The sequence below is a fragment of the Periophthalmus magnuspinnatus genome, chromosome 12 (genome assembly GCF_009829125.3).
Source record: "Periophthalmus magnuspinnatus isolate fPerMag1 chromosome 12, fPerMag1.2.pri, whole genome shotgun sequence".
Lineage (NCBI taxonomy): Eukaryota > Metazoa > Chordata > Actinopteri > Gobiiformes > Gobiidae > Periophthalmus > Periophthalmus magnuspinnatus.
This window is the reverse complement of record NC_047137.1, coordinates 16,120,784-16,139,623: the sequence shown is the minus strand read 5'-3', so window position 1 is coordinate 16,139,623 and position 18,840 is coordinate 16,120,784. Positions and strand designations below refer to the sequence as shown.

Genomic DNA, 18,840 nt, shown 5'->3' with positions numbered 1-18,840 from the left:
CTGGGGCACCCCACAGGTCAGGGTCATGTGATCTAAGGCAATTTCTTAACAAAGTACTCCCTGTTTTCTAGAAAATGACAGGAATCTCAAACTGTCTGAACAAAAGAGAATTTGAAGCGAGAAGGAGAGGTGTTACCAACCATTACACTGCGGGTGTGTCTGAAAAACGTCAGAGAATTTTCAGAGAGTATGAGATTCCTGTGTTTTTCAAACCCACAAACACTTTAAGACAAAAACTGGTTCACCCTAAGGACAAAACCCCGAGTCACAAACAAAGTAATGTGTCTACTCCATTCAGTCTTATCTGTGAAGAGACAGTGAGCGTCACACTGGAGAACTAAACATCTGCTCCATAAGAGGATGAACCAACACCGACGAGAGAGCAGCTCAGGACCCCAGTCTGCTGTTCATCTCCATCTCAAAGACACTAACCACAACTTTGAAGAGAGTGAAGTTCAGATCTGAGCCAGAGAAAAGAAATGGTCTGAGAGGAGAGTTAAAGAAGATATTTTTGTTAGAAAAGAGAATCCTTCCTCTCACCGATCGACCCAAAACAAAGAGAACAATAGCAGTGTCGTTAAAGGTTGAATAGGGTCGTTTAAGTTGAAACAGGAGACAATAGATGTTTACAGTTTCAGAGTGGTTAGCCCCTCCCCTCAGACAGATATAAGGCAGTGTCCAGCAGTAATCTGACCAGAAATGAAGAAGCGACTTGGACGAGCAGCGAAACGTCTTCACTCCTACAACAATTTGTCCAGTTGACAGATGAATATTTAAATGTGCAAATTCTAACATAATGATCCACAGGTGTCATTATAGATTACTTGTGTTTCTTAAATAGTTGTAAAGTAATACATTTTCCAGTTGCAGTACTCCTACTCGATCTCCACCTCTGCTTCTTGGCCCTGCCCTACCTTAACCTCACACAAAATTACTCCATAAATGACTGTCTTTACCAGTTTAAGTCCCCACTCGAGTTGATAGACGCACACACACACACACACACTCCTCGTCTTCTCCGTGACACTGGTGTGATTGTGGGTTTGGGCGCAGGCGGCACCCGGCTGGCAGCAGCAGCTCTGGGCATCGCTCTCCTATCTACCAATTAAGGCTTTGACTCTTAATTGGTGGTTTGCCCAAGTTCAACCAGAGCTGCTATACATAGACCTGACTGAGCTCTGGGTGCACAGTGTGTCCAATGTTGTTCAAGTCTCACCATATTTAAACCTCAAACTCCATTTTGACACTTAGGAAAAGACTCGACGCCATAGACTCTTTATATAAATGGACACGCCTAACCTGCGAGCCAGTGTTGCATCATATCTTTGTTGTATTTATTAAAATATATGTGTCTTTATGGTTAAAAATACCTTGATAAACACATTTTTAGTGTAAGTGGGATCACCTCTCCACAGATTAGACTTTCATTAGTTATACAGTGTTATTTAACGACAGAAAAACTTTGTATAAATAGAAGTTCAACATTCTGAGACTTTCTGGGCCGAGTACGACTTGTAAATAGTTTTATTACGTTAATTTATAGACTGTATAACCAAATGGATGTAGCTAACCTGCTAGCCGCCGCGTATTAGCCCTCGTATTAACCCGCTCTACATGATCCTGTTTTTTTTTATTTCACTATTGGGTTTGTAAATCAACATATGAACGTAAATAGCAAACAAATCAGACGCCTTCTTTCCCCCGAGCTCACTCCCGCTCGCGTTAGCAACAGGTTTGATTGACAGCGTTGCTAAGCTCCCGCTCCCTGCTAAACCAGAGTTGCGAGCGGGAAGAGGCGTTGCACTCACTTAGTCCACGTCTTTATACAGTCTATGCTCAATACTCAATATCGATTCTGATACCATGACGATAATGAAACAGACTCTTTCTTTAGACGATAGAATGTGATTTTAAATTGTTGTATTTTCTTTTCTATTCCCATGTGTCTTATGTTTTTAATCCCTCCGTGGTCCTGGGAGGTTCATACTGGTCCACGGTGTAAACGAGTCTATGTGTCTTATACAGATAAGACAGAGCGACATCATTATAAAGACTTGGTTTGGTTCTGTTTTAGTCCTGGTTTAGTCCTGGTTTGGTGCTGGTTTGGTGCTGGTTTGGTCCTGGTCTGGTCCTGGTTTAGTCCTGGTTTAGTCCTGGTTTGGTCCTGTTTTAGTCCTGGTTTAGACCTGGTTTGGTGCTGGTTTGGTGCTGGTTTGGTCCTGGTCTGGTCCTGGTTTAGTCCTGGTTTAGTCCTGGTTTCGTCCTGTTTTACTCCTGGTTTAGTCCTGGTTTAGTCCTGGTTTGGTCCTGGTTTGGTTCTGTTTTAGTCCTGGTTTAGTTCTGGTTTAGTTCTGGTTTAGTCCTGGTTTGGTCCTGGTTTGGTCCTGGTTTGGTCCTGGTTTGGTCCTGGTTTGGTCCTGGTTTAGTCCTGGTTTAGTCCTGGTTTGGTTATGTTTTAGTCCTGGCTTAGTTCTGGTTTGGTTCTGTTTTAGTCCTGGTTTGGTTCTGTTTTAGTTCTGGTTTAGTTCTGGTTTAGTCCTGTTTTAGTTCTGGTTTAGTCCTGGTTTGGTCCTGGTTTGGTTCTGTTTTAGTCCTGGTTTGGTCCTGGTTCAGTCCTGGTTCAGTCCTGGTTTAGTCCCGTTTTAGTCCTGGTTTGGTTCTGTTTTAGTCCTGGTTTGGTCCTGGTTTAGTCCTGGTTCAGTCCTGGTTCAGTCCTGGTTTAGTCCTGTTTTAGTCCTGGTTTAGTCCTGTTTTAGTCCTGGTTTAGTCCTGGTTTAGTCCTGGTTTAGTCCTGGTTTAGTCCTGGTCCATGTCTCTACACTCTTATGTGTCTTTTCTCTCTAAAGCTTCATTTCTGTCCTGGGAATGTGACTTTTTAGTATCGATTCCTGCTCAAACGAGTATCTAGTTTTGATACTTGTTTAAGTTTCGATTCACATCCGATTCTCACTACTTTTGACACCTCTACATTCAAATAATCAAGTTTATCGAGTTACATTTTTAAAGTTCTGTTCAACACAAGAATCACTTTCAGTTTCAGAACAGTTTTATTCTTAAGGCGACACTTTGAGGACCAGTTTCAGTTTTTTTGTTTTGTTTTTTGCGAGTTGTCGAGTCCCGTATCCAGCCCTCATGGAACGTCTGATCTTTGGTTAGATTAGACGTTTATCTTTGTGCGAAATGGGTCCGCTCCAGAGAAAGAGAGACGCAAAAAAAAGAGGCGGAGGGAGAGAAGCAGACCCCGGGGCGGTAAAGGTGCGCACGCTACCAGGCAAATAATGAGAACATTGACTTCCTCGCACGGCGGTGATCCGTGTTTGTGCATTTGTGGTTTTAATCAGAGCGACACAAACGGAGGTGTGTGTGGGTCTAACTGACGGATATTTACATAAGTGCGGCAGGTGCATGTGAACAAATGAGATGGAAATGATCTGTTTGTTCTATTAAAGATTCTACATGACACTAAAGTGAGACTTATGAGGTTTATGTCATGTTATAATGTTTCCACAGTGTGGGTTTAGTCCTGGTTTAGTCCTGGTTCAGTCCTGGTTTAGTGCTGGTTTGGTCCTGGTCAGGTCCTGATTTAGTCCTGGTTTAGTCCTGGTTCAGTCCTGGTTCGGTCCTAGTTTGGTCCTGGTTTAGTCCTGGTTTAGTCCTGGTTTCATCCTGGTTTAGTCCTGGTTTAGTCCTGGTTCAGTCCTGGTTCAGTCCTGGTTTAGTGCTGGTTTGGTCCTGGTCAGGTCCTGGTTTGGTCCTGGTTCAGTCCTAGTTTAGTCCTGGTTTGGTCCTGATTTAGTCCTGGTTTAGTCCTGGTTTGGTCCTGGTTTGGTCCTGGTTTAGTCCTGGTTTAGTCCTGGTTTCGTCCTGGTTTCGTCCTGGTTTCGTCCTGGTTTAGTCCTGGTTTAGTCCTGGTTTAGTCCTGGTTTAGTCCTGGTTTAGTCCTGGTTCAGTCCTGGTTTAGTCCTGGTTTAGTCCTGGTTCGGTCCTGGTTTAGTCCTGGTTCGGTCCTGGTTCAGTCCTGGTTCAGTCCTGGTTTAGTCCTGGTTTGGTCCTGGTTTGGTCCTAGTTTAATCCTGGTGTGGTCCTGGTTTAGTCCTGGTTTAGTCCTAGTTTAGTCCTGGTTTAGTCCTGGTTTAGTCCTGGTTCAGTCCTGGTTTAGTCCTGGTTCGGTCCTGGTTTAGTCCTGGTTCGGTCCTGGTTCAGTCCTGGTTTGGTCCTGGTTTGGTCCTGGTTTGGTCCTAGTTTAATCCTGGTGTGGTCCTGGTTTAGTCCTGGTTTCATCCTGGTTCGGTCCTGGTTTAGTCCTGGTTCAGTTTCTCTACTTTTGACACATCTAACACAGACAAAAACAGACCAGGGCTCCAATCATCCAAGTGATTCTAGATCAGGAGTCTCAACCTGCGGCCCGGCGTCCAATTGCCGCCCGCGAGACGATATTTTGCAGCCCGTGGGACAATATGAAAGTTTAATATTACATAAAAAATAACAAATAACGACATATATCCATAAAATCCAACCGAATTTGCGTATTTCCTCACGTATCTTGAAAACAGCAATGACGTTTGAGAAGATTTTAACAAAGCTTTTTTTTTCTTTTTTTTTTGTGGAATACCCAGCCTCACCCCAGACGCCTCCTCCTGCGGCCTCCAGCTAATTTGAGTTTGAGATCCCTGTTCTGGAGAATTTGCATAGAGTTTGAGATTTCATGCTGGTTTACGAGGCGGTTGAGCTGGTACTTAATTGATTTTTGAAAAAGCAGTAACGCCGACGTGAACGAGTCCTTCCTCTTAGTCACACACTTTACAGAAATTATTCTTAATTGCGTTCCTGTAAACTCTTTTTACTGAGGGAAATTGTTGTGATTGGCTAATGTAGCGCGTATGAGTAGCACGTCGTAGGTTAATCGCGCCCCAGACCGACCCGTATTTCCACCCGCGCGGCTCTTTGTTGTGACGTTTGTTTGTAACGTGGAAGACGGCGGACATTTTTCGTTTTTGAGGTTGTTTTAAATCAATTTCACCGAGGGCCGCAGCAAAATAGTTCGTCTCAAATTTGCAAAGATATAAAAAAATATGTCTGTGTAACTGCGTAACTCCTGATCAACTGCCATTTTAAGACACTCATACATTTAAATTTACCTTGTTGCGGGCCACATAAATTGACATGGCGGGCCGCATTTAGCCCCCGGGCCTTGAGTTTGACACGTGTTTTAAATGATTATTGTGATTTCAAATGTGCAGTTTATAACGTAACGATCCGCGGGTGTCGTAGATTATGACACAAGCGCGATATGTCTGATTTAAAACGGAAATTAAAGCCACAGTAACGCACATTTGTTCTGTAAAGTTTGGCCTTTGTGTCATGACATCATCGTTACATCATTATGACATCATTACGTCACTTCTCCCTGATGATGTCGTCTGTTGTTTTCATTTGTGACAAACATGAAACCCGTTCGTTATATTAAAATTATAATTATTCACATCCACAACATTTTAAAAGAGTCAAAACTTTAATAAATGTTGTGATTTAATTGTTAATTGTAATTATTTTAAATCGTTATATTTTAGTTTTCTTTTCACAAACAAACCAAATTGTATATTTAGGCTGAGTTCTTCTGTCAAACTGAAAAAACAAACAAACACTCTGTTCCACCTTGTGATGTCATCGTGTGGTGATACAGGAAGTGCTCCACTGTGTTTTTAAACTCCACACACCTTCATTTATAGAATCATTTGGATCATTTCAGTCCTTGATTTTCTTTGTCCTTCCCGTCTTTTTCTTCTTATTTATCAGCCACTTTCTTCCTTCTGTTTTTTATTCACCCTCCATTTCTCTTCCTCTCTCTCCCTTTCTCTCATTATCCCTCCTTTCCTCTTCTCCCTCTCCTGTCTCCTTTCATCCCTCTCTTTCTCCCTCTCTCCCTCTTTCTCTCTTCTTTCTTTCTCTCTCTCTTTCTCCCTTTCTTTTTCTCTCTCTTTCTCTCCATTCTCCCTCTCTTTCTTTCTCACTCTCTCCCTCTTTATTTCTCCCTCTGTCCCTCTCTCTCTCCTGTCTCACCCTCTCTCTTTCTCTCCATTTCTCCCTCTCCCTTTCTCTCTCTCTCTGTCTCTCCCTCTCTCCCCTTTCTCTCTCCATTTCTCCCTCTCTCCTCTTTCTTTCTCACCCTCTCTCTCTTCCTCTCATTGCTCTCTCTTTCCTCTTTCTTCACTAGAATCATTTGGATCATTTCATTTCTACTCAACTAGTAAAAGTAGTAAAGTAATATAACAAGTAAAAACGTCGCTGTTAACTTGAAAAAACTACCACTTGATGACATCACAAGGTGGAACGGAGCATTTTGAGCTTTGTAGATGTCACAGACTAATAATAAAGTGTGAAAAAGATGTGAATGAAACAAAACACAACTCCAGGTCTGTTTTTGACGAGGACACACTGTTATGACATGTCTGCCTCTCCGTCGTCATGACCTGACTCGTACCTGTGTCTCTCAGGACAACCCTCTGCCTCTGCCCCTGAAGCGCTGCGCCGTAGTGGGGAACGGCGGGATCCTCCGTCACAGTAAATGTGGGCGGGACATCGATCAGGCCGACTTCATCATGAGGTGAGTGCGGTGTGTGTGTGTCTGCGTGTGTGTGTCTGCGTGTGTGTCGGGGTGTGTCTGCGTGTGTGTCTGCGTGTGTGTCTGCGTGTGTGTGTGTCGGTGTGTCTGTGTCTGCGTGTGTGTGTCTGTGTGTGTGTGTCTGTGTGTGTGTCGGGGTGTCTATGTGTGTGTGTGTGTCTGCATGTGTGTGTGTCTGCGTGTCTGTCGGGGTGTGTCTGTGTGTGTGTCGGGGTGTGTGTGTCTGCGTGTGTGTCTGCGTGTGTGTCTGCGTGTGTGTCTGCGTGTGTGTCTGCGTGTGTGTCTGCGTGTGTGTCTGCGTGTGTGTGTGTCGGTGTGTCTGTGTCTGCGTGTGTGTGTCTGTGTGTGTGTCGGGGTGTCCATGTGTGTGTGTGTGTCTGCATGTGTGTGTGTCTGCGTGTCTGTCGGGGTGTGTCTGCGTGTGTGTCGGTGTGTGTGTCTGTCTGCGTGTGTGTGTATGTGTGTGTGGGGGGGTGTGTGTCTGTGTGTGTGTCTGCGTGTGTGTGTCTGCGTGTGTGTGTCTGCGTGTGTGTCTGTGTGTGTCGGTGTGTTTGTGTCTTTGTGTGTCTGTGTGTGTCTTTTTGTCTTTTCACTGTGAGCTTGTCCTCCTCTCCACAGATTTAACCTGTAATTTGCACGTCACCGTGTCGACACAGTACATTTTTTAAAGTACATTTTCTGTTACATAAAGAAGCCGGCGACAGACACGACACTGAAACTCTTCCCTCTTTCCCGTCAGTGATGTTTATAAATGTACTTCCTGGTTTGACTCGGGCTGCTGTGTAATTCCGAAACTGTTACCTAGCAACCGAACTGCGAAAGGGCGAGCGCTCGTCTGATTTACACCTCGAATCAAATATGTGACAGCACCTCCATTTTGTTCAGAGTAGGTTTAAACCGTCGGGAAGCTGGTTTGGCGACTGATCAGAAGGTTGCCGGTTCGAATCCCGCTCTCGACGTAAGCTCTGGTGAAGTTGGAAAAACGGGATATAAAAAAGTGAGCGTTTTTCCCTCGTTTCGTGCTGGTCTTCAGTGGAATGCGTGGACCAAATGTGTAACTATGACATATTTCTGTATCAGTTGAAATTATAATCGCTTGTGTACGGATTATACAAACGAGGAACGAACATGTGACCTACTAATGAAGCGGGAAATCGGAACCATAAGGAACGAGAGGAATGTACTGATCTGATAGCTCCATATTCGGAATTCCGACCAAATATTGAATCTTAGACATGCTCCTTGTGGTTATTTTTACAGTAAGTATCGTGAATAACTTTTCCTATAAGTGAGAAACAACCACGTTAGATTTAATTTAATGGGCAGAAATAAAAGCTGCATTACGGAACTTTTCTGGCGGAGTGTTTGCTATCGTCTTGTCTCCATGGAGATGTCGGTTGCTGCGTTGCCTCGAATGTCTTACACTTTTAACACGTTTAACTTGACTTTATATAATAACCAAGCTCCATGGAGACAAACAGGTGGCTGCGCTAGGTCGGACTACAAGCCAGATCTGCGGAGAGGCGGCCCACATGTTTTCAGAGCGTTTTTGAGCATTAAAAGCGCTCGTCTGTGTGATCCCTGTCGTCCCGGAATGTTTGATAGTGATAGAAAAATGTAAAAGAGCGAATTTGTCTTTAGAATTTCGACCGCGAGTATCATAGCAACCAAAGAGCCAATCAGAAGCGAGGATGTTGAAAGCAACGCCCATTTCTGCCCGTTACCGCTGGTTTATCAGAGAGCGGGAGCTTAGCAACGCTGTCAATCAAATCCGTTGCTAACGCCAGCCTAAGCGACCTCGCGGAAAGACGGTAGCTAATTTGTCCGTTATTAATGTTCATATCTTGATTTTCGGACAAAATAGCGAAATAAAAACGCCATAATCATGTAGAGCGGGGTAACACGAACATTTAAGACCAAAACGACGAGTCTGACGGCAGCAGTTTTTCAATAGAAAGTGAACTGGAGCCAGAATCGATGGAGCCGGAAGCGCACAAATGATCACTTCCTGTTTGGAACGCAGCGGCTAGCAGGTTAGCTATGTCCATTTATATAAACAGTCTATATTTGGACATATAAATTTATGTAATAAGACTATTTACTGATGATATATTTTATTTTTAAGCATAACTTTTTTTTTTTTTTACTTTTTAAAACTTTATTTATACTTTTTAAAATATTATTATTATTCAGTATTTTATGTTGCACTTTATCACCGAAGAAAGTTCCTGGTTTGTGAGTTGTTTTCACTGACAATGGCAATAAAACTCTTCTAATTCTGATTTTACTGATTGTACTCGGCCCAGAAAGTCTCAAAATGTTTAATTTCTATTTATTCCTGTAGTTAAATACCACTATATAACTAATAAAAGTCTAATCTGTGGAGAGGCGATCCCACTTACACTAAAAATAGGTGTTTTTCCAAGGTATTTTTAACCATAAAGACACATTTATTTGAATAAAAACAACACAGATATAACGCGACACTGTGGATTATTCTTGACAAAACAATAAAGTGTCAGAAAAAACCCCAGGAGAAAAGTTACGTCGTGCACTTTAAACTGAAATGACTAGAGTTTGGCCGGCACATTTGGCTGAGTGGGTTGTTGAAATAGCATTGGCAGATAGGGACATGCACGTCGAGTCTTTGTGGTATTTCAAAAGCGCCGCAGTGTGACGTTCTGGGTTCAAAACGGGGACGGGGTTGTAGAAATAACTTTATAAACTAAAGCAGGAAACCGTCGGCACCACGAAAAGTGAGCACTTCCTTTGGCGCAAAAAGACAAAACATCAGCTGCGACTGTGGCCTCGTTTCCTCTGAGCGACGGGAGTGACATTCTGCAGAAGCCCTCGCTGCAAACATCATTACAGCGGGGAAGGAAATACCGTTTGTGCTGTTGTACTTAAACTATTGTGTGTCAGTGACTCATGTACAGACTCGTACGATGTATTCGCCCGGGGATACAAAATACACACAACTCCAGAACTTTACAAAGATGTGCGTGACAGGAGGTGGATTAACCGATCAGGGAGACGCCCGGTCGAGATCAGAAAATGAAAATGATTAATGACCGAAAGGACGAGATCGCGGATGCAAGCGGATATCGAGATGGGGTGTCTGGGCGCTCCCGTAGAGATAGGGTGAGGAGCTCGGAGTAGAGATGCTGCTCCTACACGTCAAAAGGACCAGCTGACGTGGCTTGGGCGTTTGTTCCGGTTGCCTCCTGGACACCTTCCCAGGGAGGTGTTCCGGGCAGACCTAAGACACGCTGGAGGGACTACGTTTCTCGGCTGAGCTGGGAACGCCTTGGGGTCCCACCGGAGGAGCTGGAGGACATGTCTGGGGTGAGGGAAGTCTGGGAGTCCCTGGTTAGACTGGATCCAGTCCCGGATAGGTGGAAGAAAATCACGGAAGACTGGCAAACATCGTGGATTTCTGCAGAATCAATGAGCGAATCTGATTCTGTTAATCTGAGGGGACAGAAATGTTTGTTCAAAATGACAGACGACCAATGAGCTTCTTCGTTTCACATGAGTCACTGAGATAAACCGATCTGATTGGACGACATCCCTCTGTTTAAACGCTGCATTGTTATTTTAGAAAAGACACTCCATCTTTGAACAGAAATGACTTATCTCACATTTATAACTCCATCCTCAGACCTAAATCTAAACAAAGAAAACAACAGCGATAGCCAGTATGCTAACAGGTGTCAGAGTTCCCGTTATGGGCCTGAACGATTACGCTAACGAGGCATTAGGTGGCCATAGTGTGTAGTAAAAGAAAAATTCAATTCTGTCAACTGGATAAAGGTTTTAGAGTGAAGACGTTTGGCCGTTTCTTCAGTTTTGGTCAGATTTCTGCTGGACATTGCCTCTGTCTGAATGAAGGAGCTAGCTAAACTGAAGCTAACACACCTGTTTGCTCAGTTTCTGCTCATTAGCTACGTCTATTGAGCTACACTAAATCTGAACAGTGCCTGAGTCATAGTTTGCATAATCGTTCAGACCCCTAATGGGAGCGCTCACACCTGTTAGCATACCGGCTGCTAGCATACGGGCTAACGCTGAAGAAACTGCTTGGATTCGCGGCTAAACGTTGACAGAATTGAATTGTTCCTTTTTACTGTGGATCGTACGTGGAGGACTGAGGGATTACACAGACGCTGCAATAACATTCTGGACTTTCCAAACGATAATAAAATGAAATGCAAATATAATTCAAAAGACAGAGATGCATATCACATGAACGAGAATCTCTCACATGTTCTGACTCATGTTTTTTAGCTATAGACCTACACGGACACGGGTTTAGTCTCCTTAAAGAGGAGTTATTACACTTCTAAGGGGCATTAATTGCTAATTTACTACATATTTAGATCGCTAGATGACTCAAACGTGCATGGACGACACATAAAACCAGACAAAGACATGTTTTTCAGGGGAGGGAACCATATTATAACAAGGTAGAAAGCGTCAAAAAGTCCATCTTTCAGTTCTTGTTTAGTCCAGGTTAAATCTTAAACCCTAACCGTGTTTTCTTTTCTCTCTGCTGTGTGTTCACGGGAGTTATTTTTAGGATTTTTGTGGCTCCGGATGCCATTTTAATTAGTCCCACATCTGGAAAATTCTCGCCTTTTGACTCAGGCCCAAGTGAAGGTGAACCTGATGAGCTGGAACCAAAAACGCAGACCAAAAACATCTAATAATATTGTTTATCGTGATAAAAAGGGTCGACGATAATGCAGAAAAAAACAACTTATCGACAGGGGTGTCAGCAGAGGGGGGCAGAGGGGTCCGTTGTCGGGGGCCCCAGCGTCTTAGGGGGCCCAAAATTGGTAGTACATAAAAAAAAAAAGTGCAAAGAGACGGTTTGAAGATGTACTTTTGTTGTTTTTACAGGTGTAATCTGCCGCCTCTTTCAAAGCAGTACACAGAAGACGTGGGAACCAGAACGCACCTGGTCACCGCCAACCCCAGCATCATCGAGAAAAGGTGAGAGGCCACACCCACCCTCTCGCACCAGGAAGGGCATCTGGTTAGGTAACACTGATCCTTGTGAGATTGAAGTCATGTTCTAATGTTGTTACCTCGTCAAAAACAGACCTGGAGTTGTGTTTTGTTTCATTCACACACATCAGTCTGTAACATCTCCAAAGCTCAAAATGCTCTGTTCCACCTTGTGATGTCATCAAGTGGTAGTTTAGTACAGATTGGCTATTCCAGGGGCTGAAATGATCTAAATGATTCTAGTGAAGGTGTGTGGAGTTTAAAAACACAAACAAACATGTACGTTTTGATCTTGTTCGTGTGGAGGGGGGGTTTGGATGTCACCATAAACTCAGGATTGGGGTTTCTTGATTTGAATTGAATTTGAATTGAATTTGATTTGAATGTGATTTATATTTATTTTTATATTTATTTTTATGTTCTATTTATTTTTTATATTTATTTTTATGTTCTATTTATTTTTTATATTTATTTTTATGTTCTATTTATTTTTATATTTATTTTTATGTTATATTTATTTTTATGCTATATTTATTTTATATGTATTTTTTATTGATTTTATATTTATATTTATTTATTTTATATTTATTTATTTTTTGTGGGGAGGATCTTATTTTTGTTACCCCCCCCAAAACACATTGGAGCACTTCCTGTATTCCTATTTCCTGTTTTCATTTTGAGAGAAGAACTCAGCCTAAATACACAGAGTTTGTGCGTTAAACGTGTGTGAATGAAACAAAAAAACACAACTCCAGGTCTGTTTGTGACGAGGAAACGACATTAGAACAGATCAGGAGACAGTGTAACATGAGCCCTTTATGTTCACCAAACAGCAGAGAGAACTATATTTTTTTTATTTATTTTATATTTATTTATCTATTTTTAGACCAGGGGTGTCAAACTCATTTTGGTCTGGGGGCCACATACGACTTAATTTGATCTCAAGGGCCCGGACCAGAAAACTCACAGCATAAATACTCAAAAATATCAATAAGTAGAAACATTTGTGCAGAGAAACATGTCAAATATTTGTATTGACGAGAAATGTTCCTTTGTAAAATATTAAGAACAAACTGAAACTGTCTCATTTTTGTGCAACTCAACTCAATACAGTAATAAAAAAAAAAAAAAACATTTAGATTTTATTAGAGCATGTGCAGATTAATACAGAAATGATGTGAACTCAACATTTTGCACATAAAAAAAAAAAGATCCAGACCTAAAATCATCAGCATTTTACATTTTTATATGACAGGATTTAGTCTTTGTTTAGTTTTTGATCCATAAACGTGGCGTCTTTTTGCCACAAATGCATCAATATCAGGCGTCAAATCCTGAGCTGCCAATCTGAAAATGTCACTTAAGTGTTTTTGTGTCTTTGATTTGTTTTATTAAGGTTCATTATTACAGTTTAGAAGATGATGCTATTTTGAAATCAGAAAAAAAATGAATAAATGATTAAAAATGTCAGTTTTTGCTGAGTGTATTTTTTTTGACAGCCCTGACATAGACCATGATGCTTTGCTTTCACTGCAGACCAGATAATATTAGTAGTACTGGTGAAAGCAGTTGGGTAGTACTGTCGTAGTAGTACTGTCGTAGTAGTATTTGTTAAGTCGACTTGTAAAAGTAGCAGCATTTGATTTGATTTCCAGCGGTGGAAGAAGTACTCGATTTTGTTACTTCAGTAAAGCAAAAGAAATACTCAAGTAAAAGTAAAAGTATCACATGAAAAAATCTATTTAAGTAAAAGTATTGACGTATCGGTTTGAAAATGACTTAAAGAGTAAAAAGTAAAAGTATTTCATGTACTTTTCAACAGAACCAACTGAATTAATAGTTATTTTTCTAGCTGTTTTTATTTATTCATTTTAATTTATTTTTGTTTGGTCAAATTATGAGTTTGATAAAAAAAAAAATAGATAAATTAAAATAAATAAATAAATAAAATAAATAAATAAATAAATAAATAAATACTCAAATAAAAAGACTTTTCAGCAGGTCTCAATCTATAGCCTAATTTAAAAAAAAAAAACACTTTTACTTTTCAGTCCTGTTCAAAATGTCGTAGAAAGTACAGATACTGCTCTCTCAAATGTACTGACGTAAAAGTTAAAAGTATCCACTGTAAATTGTACTTAAGTAAAGTCCACATACCTAATATTTGTTCTTAAGTGCAGTACTTCCTGTGTTTGTGTATCTGCCTAAAGGGAGGAGCTCTCCACTCTGACCAACCACCCACGTTTTTACAGCAACTACTTAAGATATTTAAAGCACTTACCAGAACTGAGTCAGAGCGGACGAATGTATGAGAGAGTACACGGACCACGTATCTGAGCACAGACCATTTTCACCTGCTCGTTTCCATGGAGACGTTACTGTTTGGCCTGGAATGTCGCGTGTTATGGCATTAAACATCTATTTTACACGTATGAAATTACAGACGTAGAGGTTTTTATTTCTCAAAAAATACCTTGAAAAATATCTATGTACTTCAATGCCGTGATGACATATTGCGGAACTTTTCGGGCCAAAGCAGTAGCGTTGCCATGGAGACAGTGGATGAGTTTCCACCTGGAGATTCACAGTGTAACTAAAATAAATATAGAGCAGGAAGTAGCACGAACAAAAAAAGAGAATAGCTAATAGTTAAAGAGAATACTTGACCTTTCTGTATTTTTCTGGACCTTTAGTTTAACCCCAGATGCCCTCCCATGGCCTGGACCTTTAGTTTAATCCCAGATGCCCTCCCATGGGCCCTGCAGCTAAAGATGTAATTGTGCCTAAGATCAGGAAGTCGACTTCCCATCGGAGACGCAGAGAGAGACTAAACTGAGCCTGTGTCTGACAAAAACACAGAGATTTAAGAAACAAAACACAAACTGCAAACATGAACAGATTAGACTGAATAACGCACAACAACAACAACAACGACAACAACAACAACGACAACAAGTGTTTATGTGGAGGTTTTTGAGTGAAAGATGGAGAGAAAGAGAGAGAGAGAAATAAAGACAGATAGACAAAGATAGAGAGATGGGTTTATAGATCGATAGAGAGAAAGCGATAGAGAGAGGGCGATAGAAAGATAGAGAGCACTAGGGAGATAGAGAGAGAGCGATAGAGAGAGCGATAGGGAGATAGAGAGAGAGAGATAGAGATAGGGAGAGTGATAGAGATAGAGAAAGCGATAGAGAGATAGAGAGGGAGATACAGATATAGAGATAGAGCGATAGAGAGCACTAGGGAGATAGAGAGAGTTAGAGAGAGTGATAGAGAGAAAGAGAGAGATAGAGACAGGGAGAGCAATAGAGATAGAGAGAGCGATAGAGAGAGAGCGATAGAGAGAGCACTAGGGAGATAGAGAGAGTTAGAGAGAGTGATAGAGAGAAAGAGAGAGATAGAGACAGGGAGAGCAATAGAGATAGGGAGAGCAATAGAGAGATAGAAAGAGAGCGATAGATAGAGAGTGATAGATAGAGAGCGATAGAGAGATAGAGATAGAGACAGGGAGAGCGATAGAGAGATGGACAGATAGCGAGATAGATATATATGGATCGATAAAGAGAGAAGGCGCGATAGATGGATAGACAGATAAATGGACAGACAGATAAATGTGTGTTAGTTCTTGCTTGAGCTGACCGTCTTGTTTTTAGATTTCAGAACCTGCTGTGGTCGAGGAAGTCGTTCGTGGACAGTATGAAGGCGTACGGCTCCAGTTACATCTACATGCCCGCCTTCTCCATGAAACCCGGCAAGGACCTGTCCATACGAGCGCACTACGCCCTCTCCGACACCTCCTCCAACATCACCATGCTCTTCGCCAACCCAGAATTCCTCCGCACGGTCGGAAAATTCTGGAAGTCCCGCGGGGTGCACGGCAAAAGACTATCCACGGGGTTGTTCCTGGTTAGCTTAGCGTTAGGGCTGTGCGAAGAAGTGACTGCGTACGGATTCTGGCCGTTTTCGATGGGATTGGACGAACAGCCGATCAGCCATCACTACTACGACAACATCCTGCCAGATAAGTGGTTTCACGCGATGCCGGAGGAGTTTATGCAGCTCTGGCATCTGCATAAAAGCGGCACGTTACGGATGCGGGTCGGACACTGCCCCCTACAGGAAGGGAGGTCATAGACGGCTGATAAAACCGGACTACGTGTTACGGGAAGGAGATGTAGAGCTACTGATTCAACAAACTCAACAAATCCGCTGCGTGAGTGCGGATATAAACTGTTCTCTGTTCATTTACGTGATCACGTCAAGGAGACGATGTAACATAGACGTTCCCAAAAGCGGGAAAAAGACCCCGGAAGACTCTGAAATGCATGAATGTGTTTTGTTCATGGGGACCAAAACGGTGCAAAGTGAAGTTGGAATTTGTCTTCTGTATCTCACTATGGACCAGCGGGACTAAGCTCCCCCAGTGGGTTTTTGTTGAATACAGAGAGAGAAGGAGCGGAGGAGGAGGAGGAGGAGGAGATAATAAATGCACTCAATCGACCAAGTGAATCCAAGGAGCGAAGAGAAGGCTTAAAAAACAAAATAACCTAACCCCAACAACAGCTAAAATGACTTGAATTCAAATTATTACCAAAGTTTGAAAACATTTGACCGGTTATACATGATTTGCTTGTTAGAATGACACAATTTGACGTGTTTCGAGATATTTCAAGCTTAAAAAAAAGTGTAGTTTAACGCCGCGCTACGTCACATTTGTACTGGAGGGTTACGCCGTCCGCTCGTCTCCACGGAGATGGTTTTGCTTTGCCGGGAATGCTCCACAGTTTGGCGTTAAACTCATCGATTGCGGGCGTTTGGATTGTTGAAAAAAGAGTTTGTAAAGTTTTGGCAGATGCGTTTATGATGCGTCGTACTGTGGATCGAAGCAAAGCAAAGTGTCACGTCTCCATGGCGACGAAAGGATGGCGGGAAAAGCTGGTTAATCCACCTTTAAGTTAGAACGATATCTTGAAACCGGTCAAATCTGTGTTTTAACAGGTTGGATATAGACACAGTAATGGGCCATTCTCGTTGCGATGGTACTCTGAAGTGAAGTCATTTTAACTACTGTGAATATTCGCTTTTTGCTGTAGAGAAACCAGGAGGCATCAAAGACGGTGAAGACGTTGCCGCTTTGTGCGCAGTTGGCATTTTTGCAGTGCCAGAAAACAGTGAAACAAGAGCGGGACAGAGGGATGCACCGATTCGGCTCTTTCAGTTCCGATACCGATGGATTTAAGTCATAATAGTAATAATATCTTGCACTTGTGATGAGCTTTACAGGCTGTACCCTTTATTCATTCACTCCGTACTCGGTGGAGGTAAGCCACAGCTGCCCTGGCGCAAACTAAGAGAAGCGAGGCTGCCGATCTGAGCCATCGGCCCCTCACACCGCCGATTTTTCACTGTCGCCTCAAGTATCCGGCGAAATTGCATTTATTTCCCTAAAACAAAAACAAAACATGACAAAACTGATCCAGATGTGTTGTAATTGAGACTTTCTGGGCCAAGTATGACCAAGAAACAGCTTTATCACACCAGTTTACATCTCCAACCAGAATATCGACTGAAACCGATATTTGGAAGTCGATATCTGATCCAGTAAAATGTCCACTATCGGCGCTGATGTCTGATCCAGTATCGGTGCATCCCCAAAGCAGGAGCCAGTAAAAGTCTTAAGTTTTATGTCTCTTCGAATGTCTGGCCAAGTTGCAATTTCACCCTTGAGTGAAAAAGGGAACGCCTGCTGCCTGCTGATGTGCGAGGACCATTTTATTTGCCAAAACGTTTTGTGACTGAACGTGAGAAGCTACAGTACTGTGCAAAAAAAACGCTGCTTTAATCCACTCAGACTCATCACTGGTCCCTTTATCGACCCCTGGTGGTTATGTTTGACCTAGTTTCTTGTTGAGGTGGGCAGTTTGAAGGTCCCTGGTTTTATTTTTGGACAGTGGGATCTAATCTCTGTGGAGTTTGTATGTTCTTCCCGGGTTTCCTTCACGTCACAGTAGGCCAATCCGAAATGGGTCTGTAACCAGGTACAGGATAGAATAAGGTAACTGCTGCGTAACTGTTTAAATTAGCAACCAAATTAGCAATTAGTATACAATGGACCAGGCGTTAGACAAAAGATAAAGGCAAAAAAGAAAGAATTACTGGAGCCACAGGTAAAGCTGAGATGAATTGTATTAGACAGAATGAACAAATAACATTAACGGTAACAATTCAGTTCAATTTATTTTTGTAAAGCCCAAAATCACTGCAGCAGTTGTTTCTTAAGGCTGAACATGAGAATTAATTTAACCAACAGAAAGTTAGAGAATCAACAATGAAACGGAAATAGACAAGCAAATTAATCAACAGAAAACAAGCGAAATGTCCCAGAACATCCCCTGTCCTTAGACCCTTTTTCTGCAGGAACCACTGTCCCAGAACATCCCATCTTTAGACCCTCCTCCTGCAAGAACCACTGTCCCGTAACATCCCATCCTTAGACCCTCCTCCTGCAAGAACCACTGTCCCAGAACCTCCCATCCTTAGACCCTTTTTCTGCAGGAACCACTGTCCCAGAACCTCCCATCCTTAGACCCACCTCCTGCAAGAACCATCGTCCCAGAACATCCCATCCTTAGACCCTCCTTCTGCAGGAACCACCGTCCCAGAACATCCCATCATTAGACCCTCCTCCTGCAAGAACCACCGTCCTAGAACATCCCATCCTTAGACCCTCCTCCTGCAAGAACCCCTGTCCCAGAACATCCCATCCTTAGACCCTCCTCCTGTAAGAACCACTGTCCCAGAACCTCCCCTGTCCTTAGACCCTCCTTCTCGGCAAGGAAAAACAAAAAAACACCCAGTTGGAAAAAGAGAAACCTTGAGGAGAACCACAGATGGACAGCTGCAGATGTGTCCAGGACTAATGCGCATCCATTTGCAGATAAAATCCACTCACAAAACAAAAATATACCTCAGCGTCCCCGCCGAGCTCAGATTATGTAAAGTCCTGCTGGTTTAGTAGTCAGTTATTAGTTGGTCAAGTCAAAAATCCTCTGATCCAGTGTGGTACCGTCCAACCACACTTCAGTTTTCCGTAGTGGTGAGAGAACAAACCTTGATTCGGTTCAGGTTAGTTCAAACAGGAAGGCGTCGTCAGGGAGAAATCCAGTTCCAAGGTCCACTCTAAAGCCGAGACGCTTCGATGGAAT

General features: G+C 42.5%; 1 protein-coding gene across 1 annotated transcript in view; it reads left to right on the top strand.

Moving 5' to 3' along the window:
- The window catches only part of st8sia1 (ST8 alpha-N-acetyl-neuraminide alpha-2,8-sialyltransferase 1), a 32,108-nt gene extending 13,553 nt beyond the window's left edge, over positions 1-18,555 (top strand). Inside the window, exons 3-5 of the mRNA XM_033976232.2 lie at positions 6,495-6,604; positions 11,525-11,617; positions 15,289-18,555. Of these exons, the coding sequence (XP_033832123.1) occupies positions 6,495-6,604; positions 11,525-11,617; positions 15,289-15,769 (684 nt within the window). The 3' untranslated portion in view covers positions 15,770-18,555. The remainder of the gene's footprint in view (positions 1-6,494; positions 6,605-11,524; positions 11,618-15,288) is intronic.
- Positions 18,556-18,840: the final 285 nt, after the last annotated feature.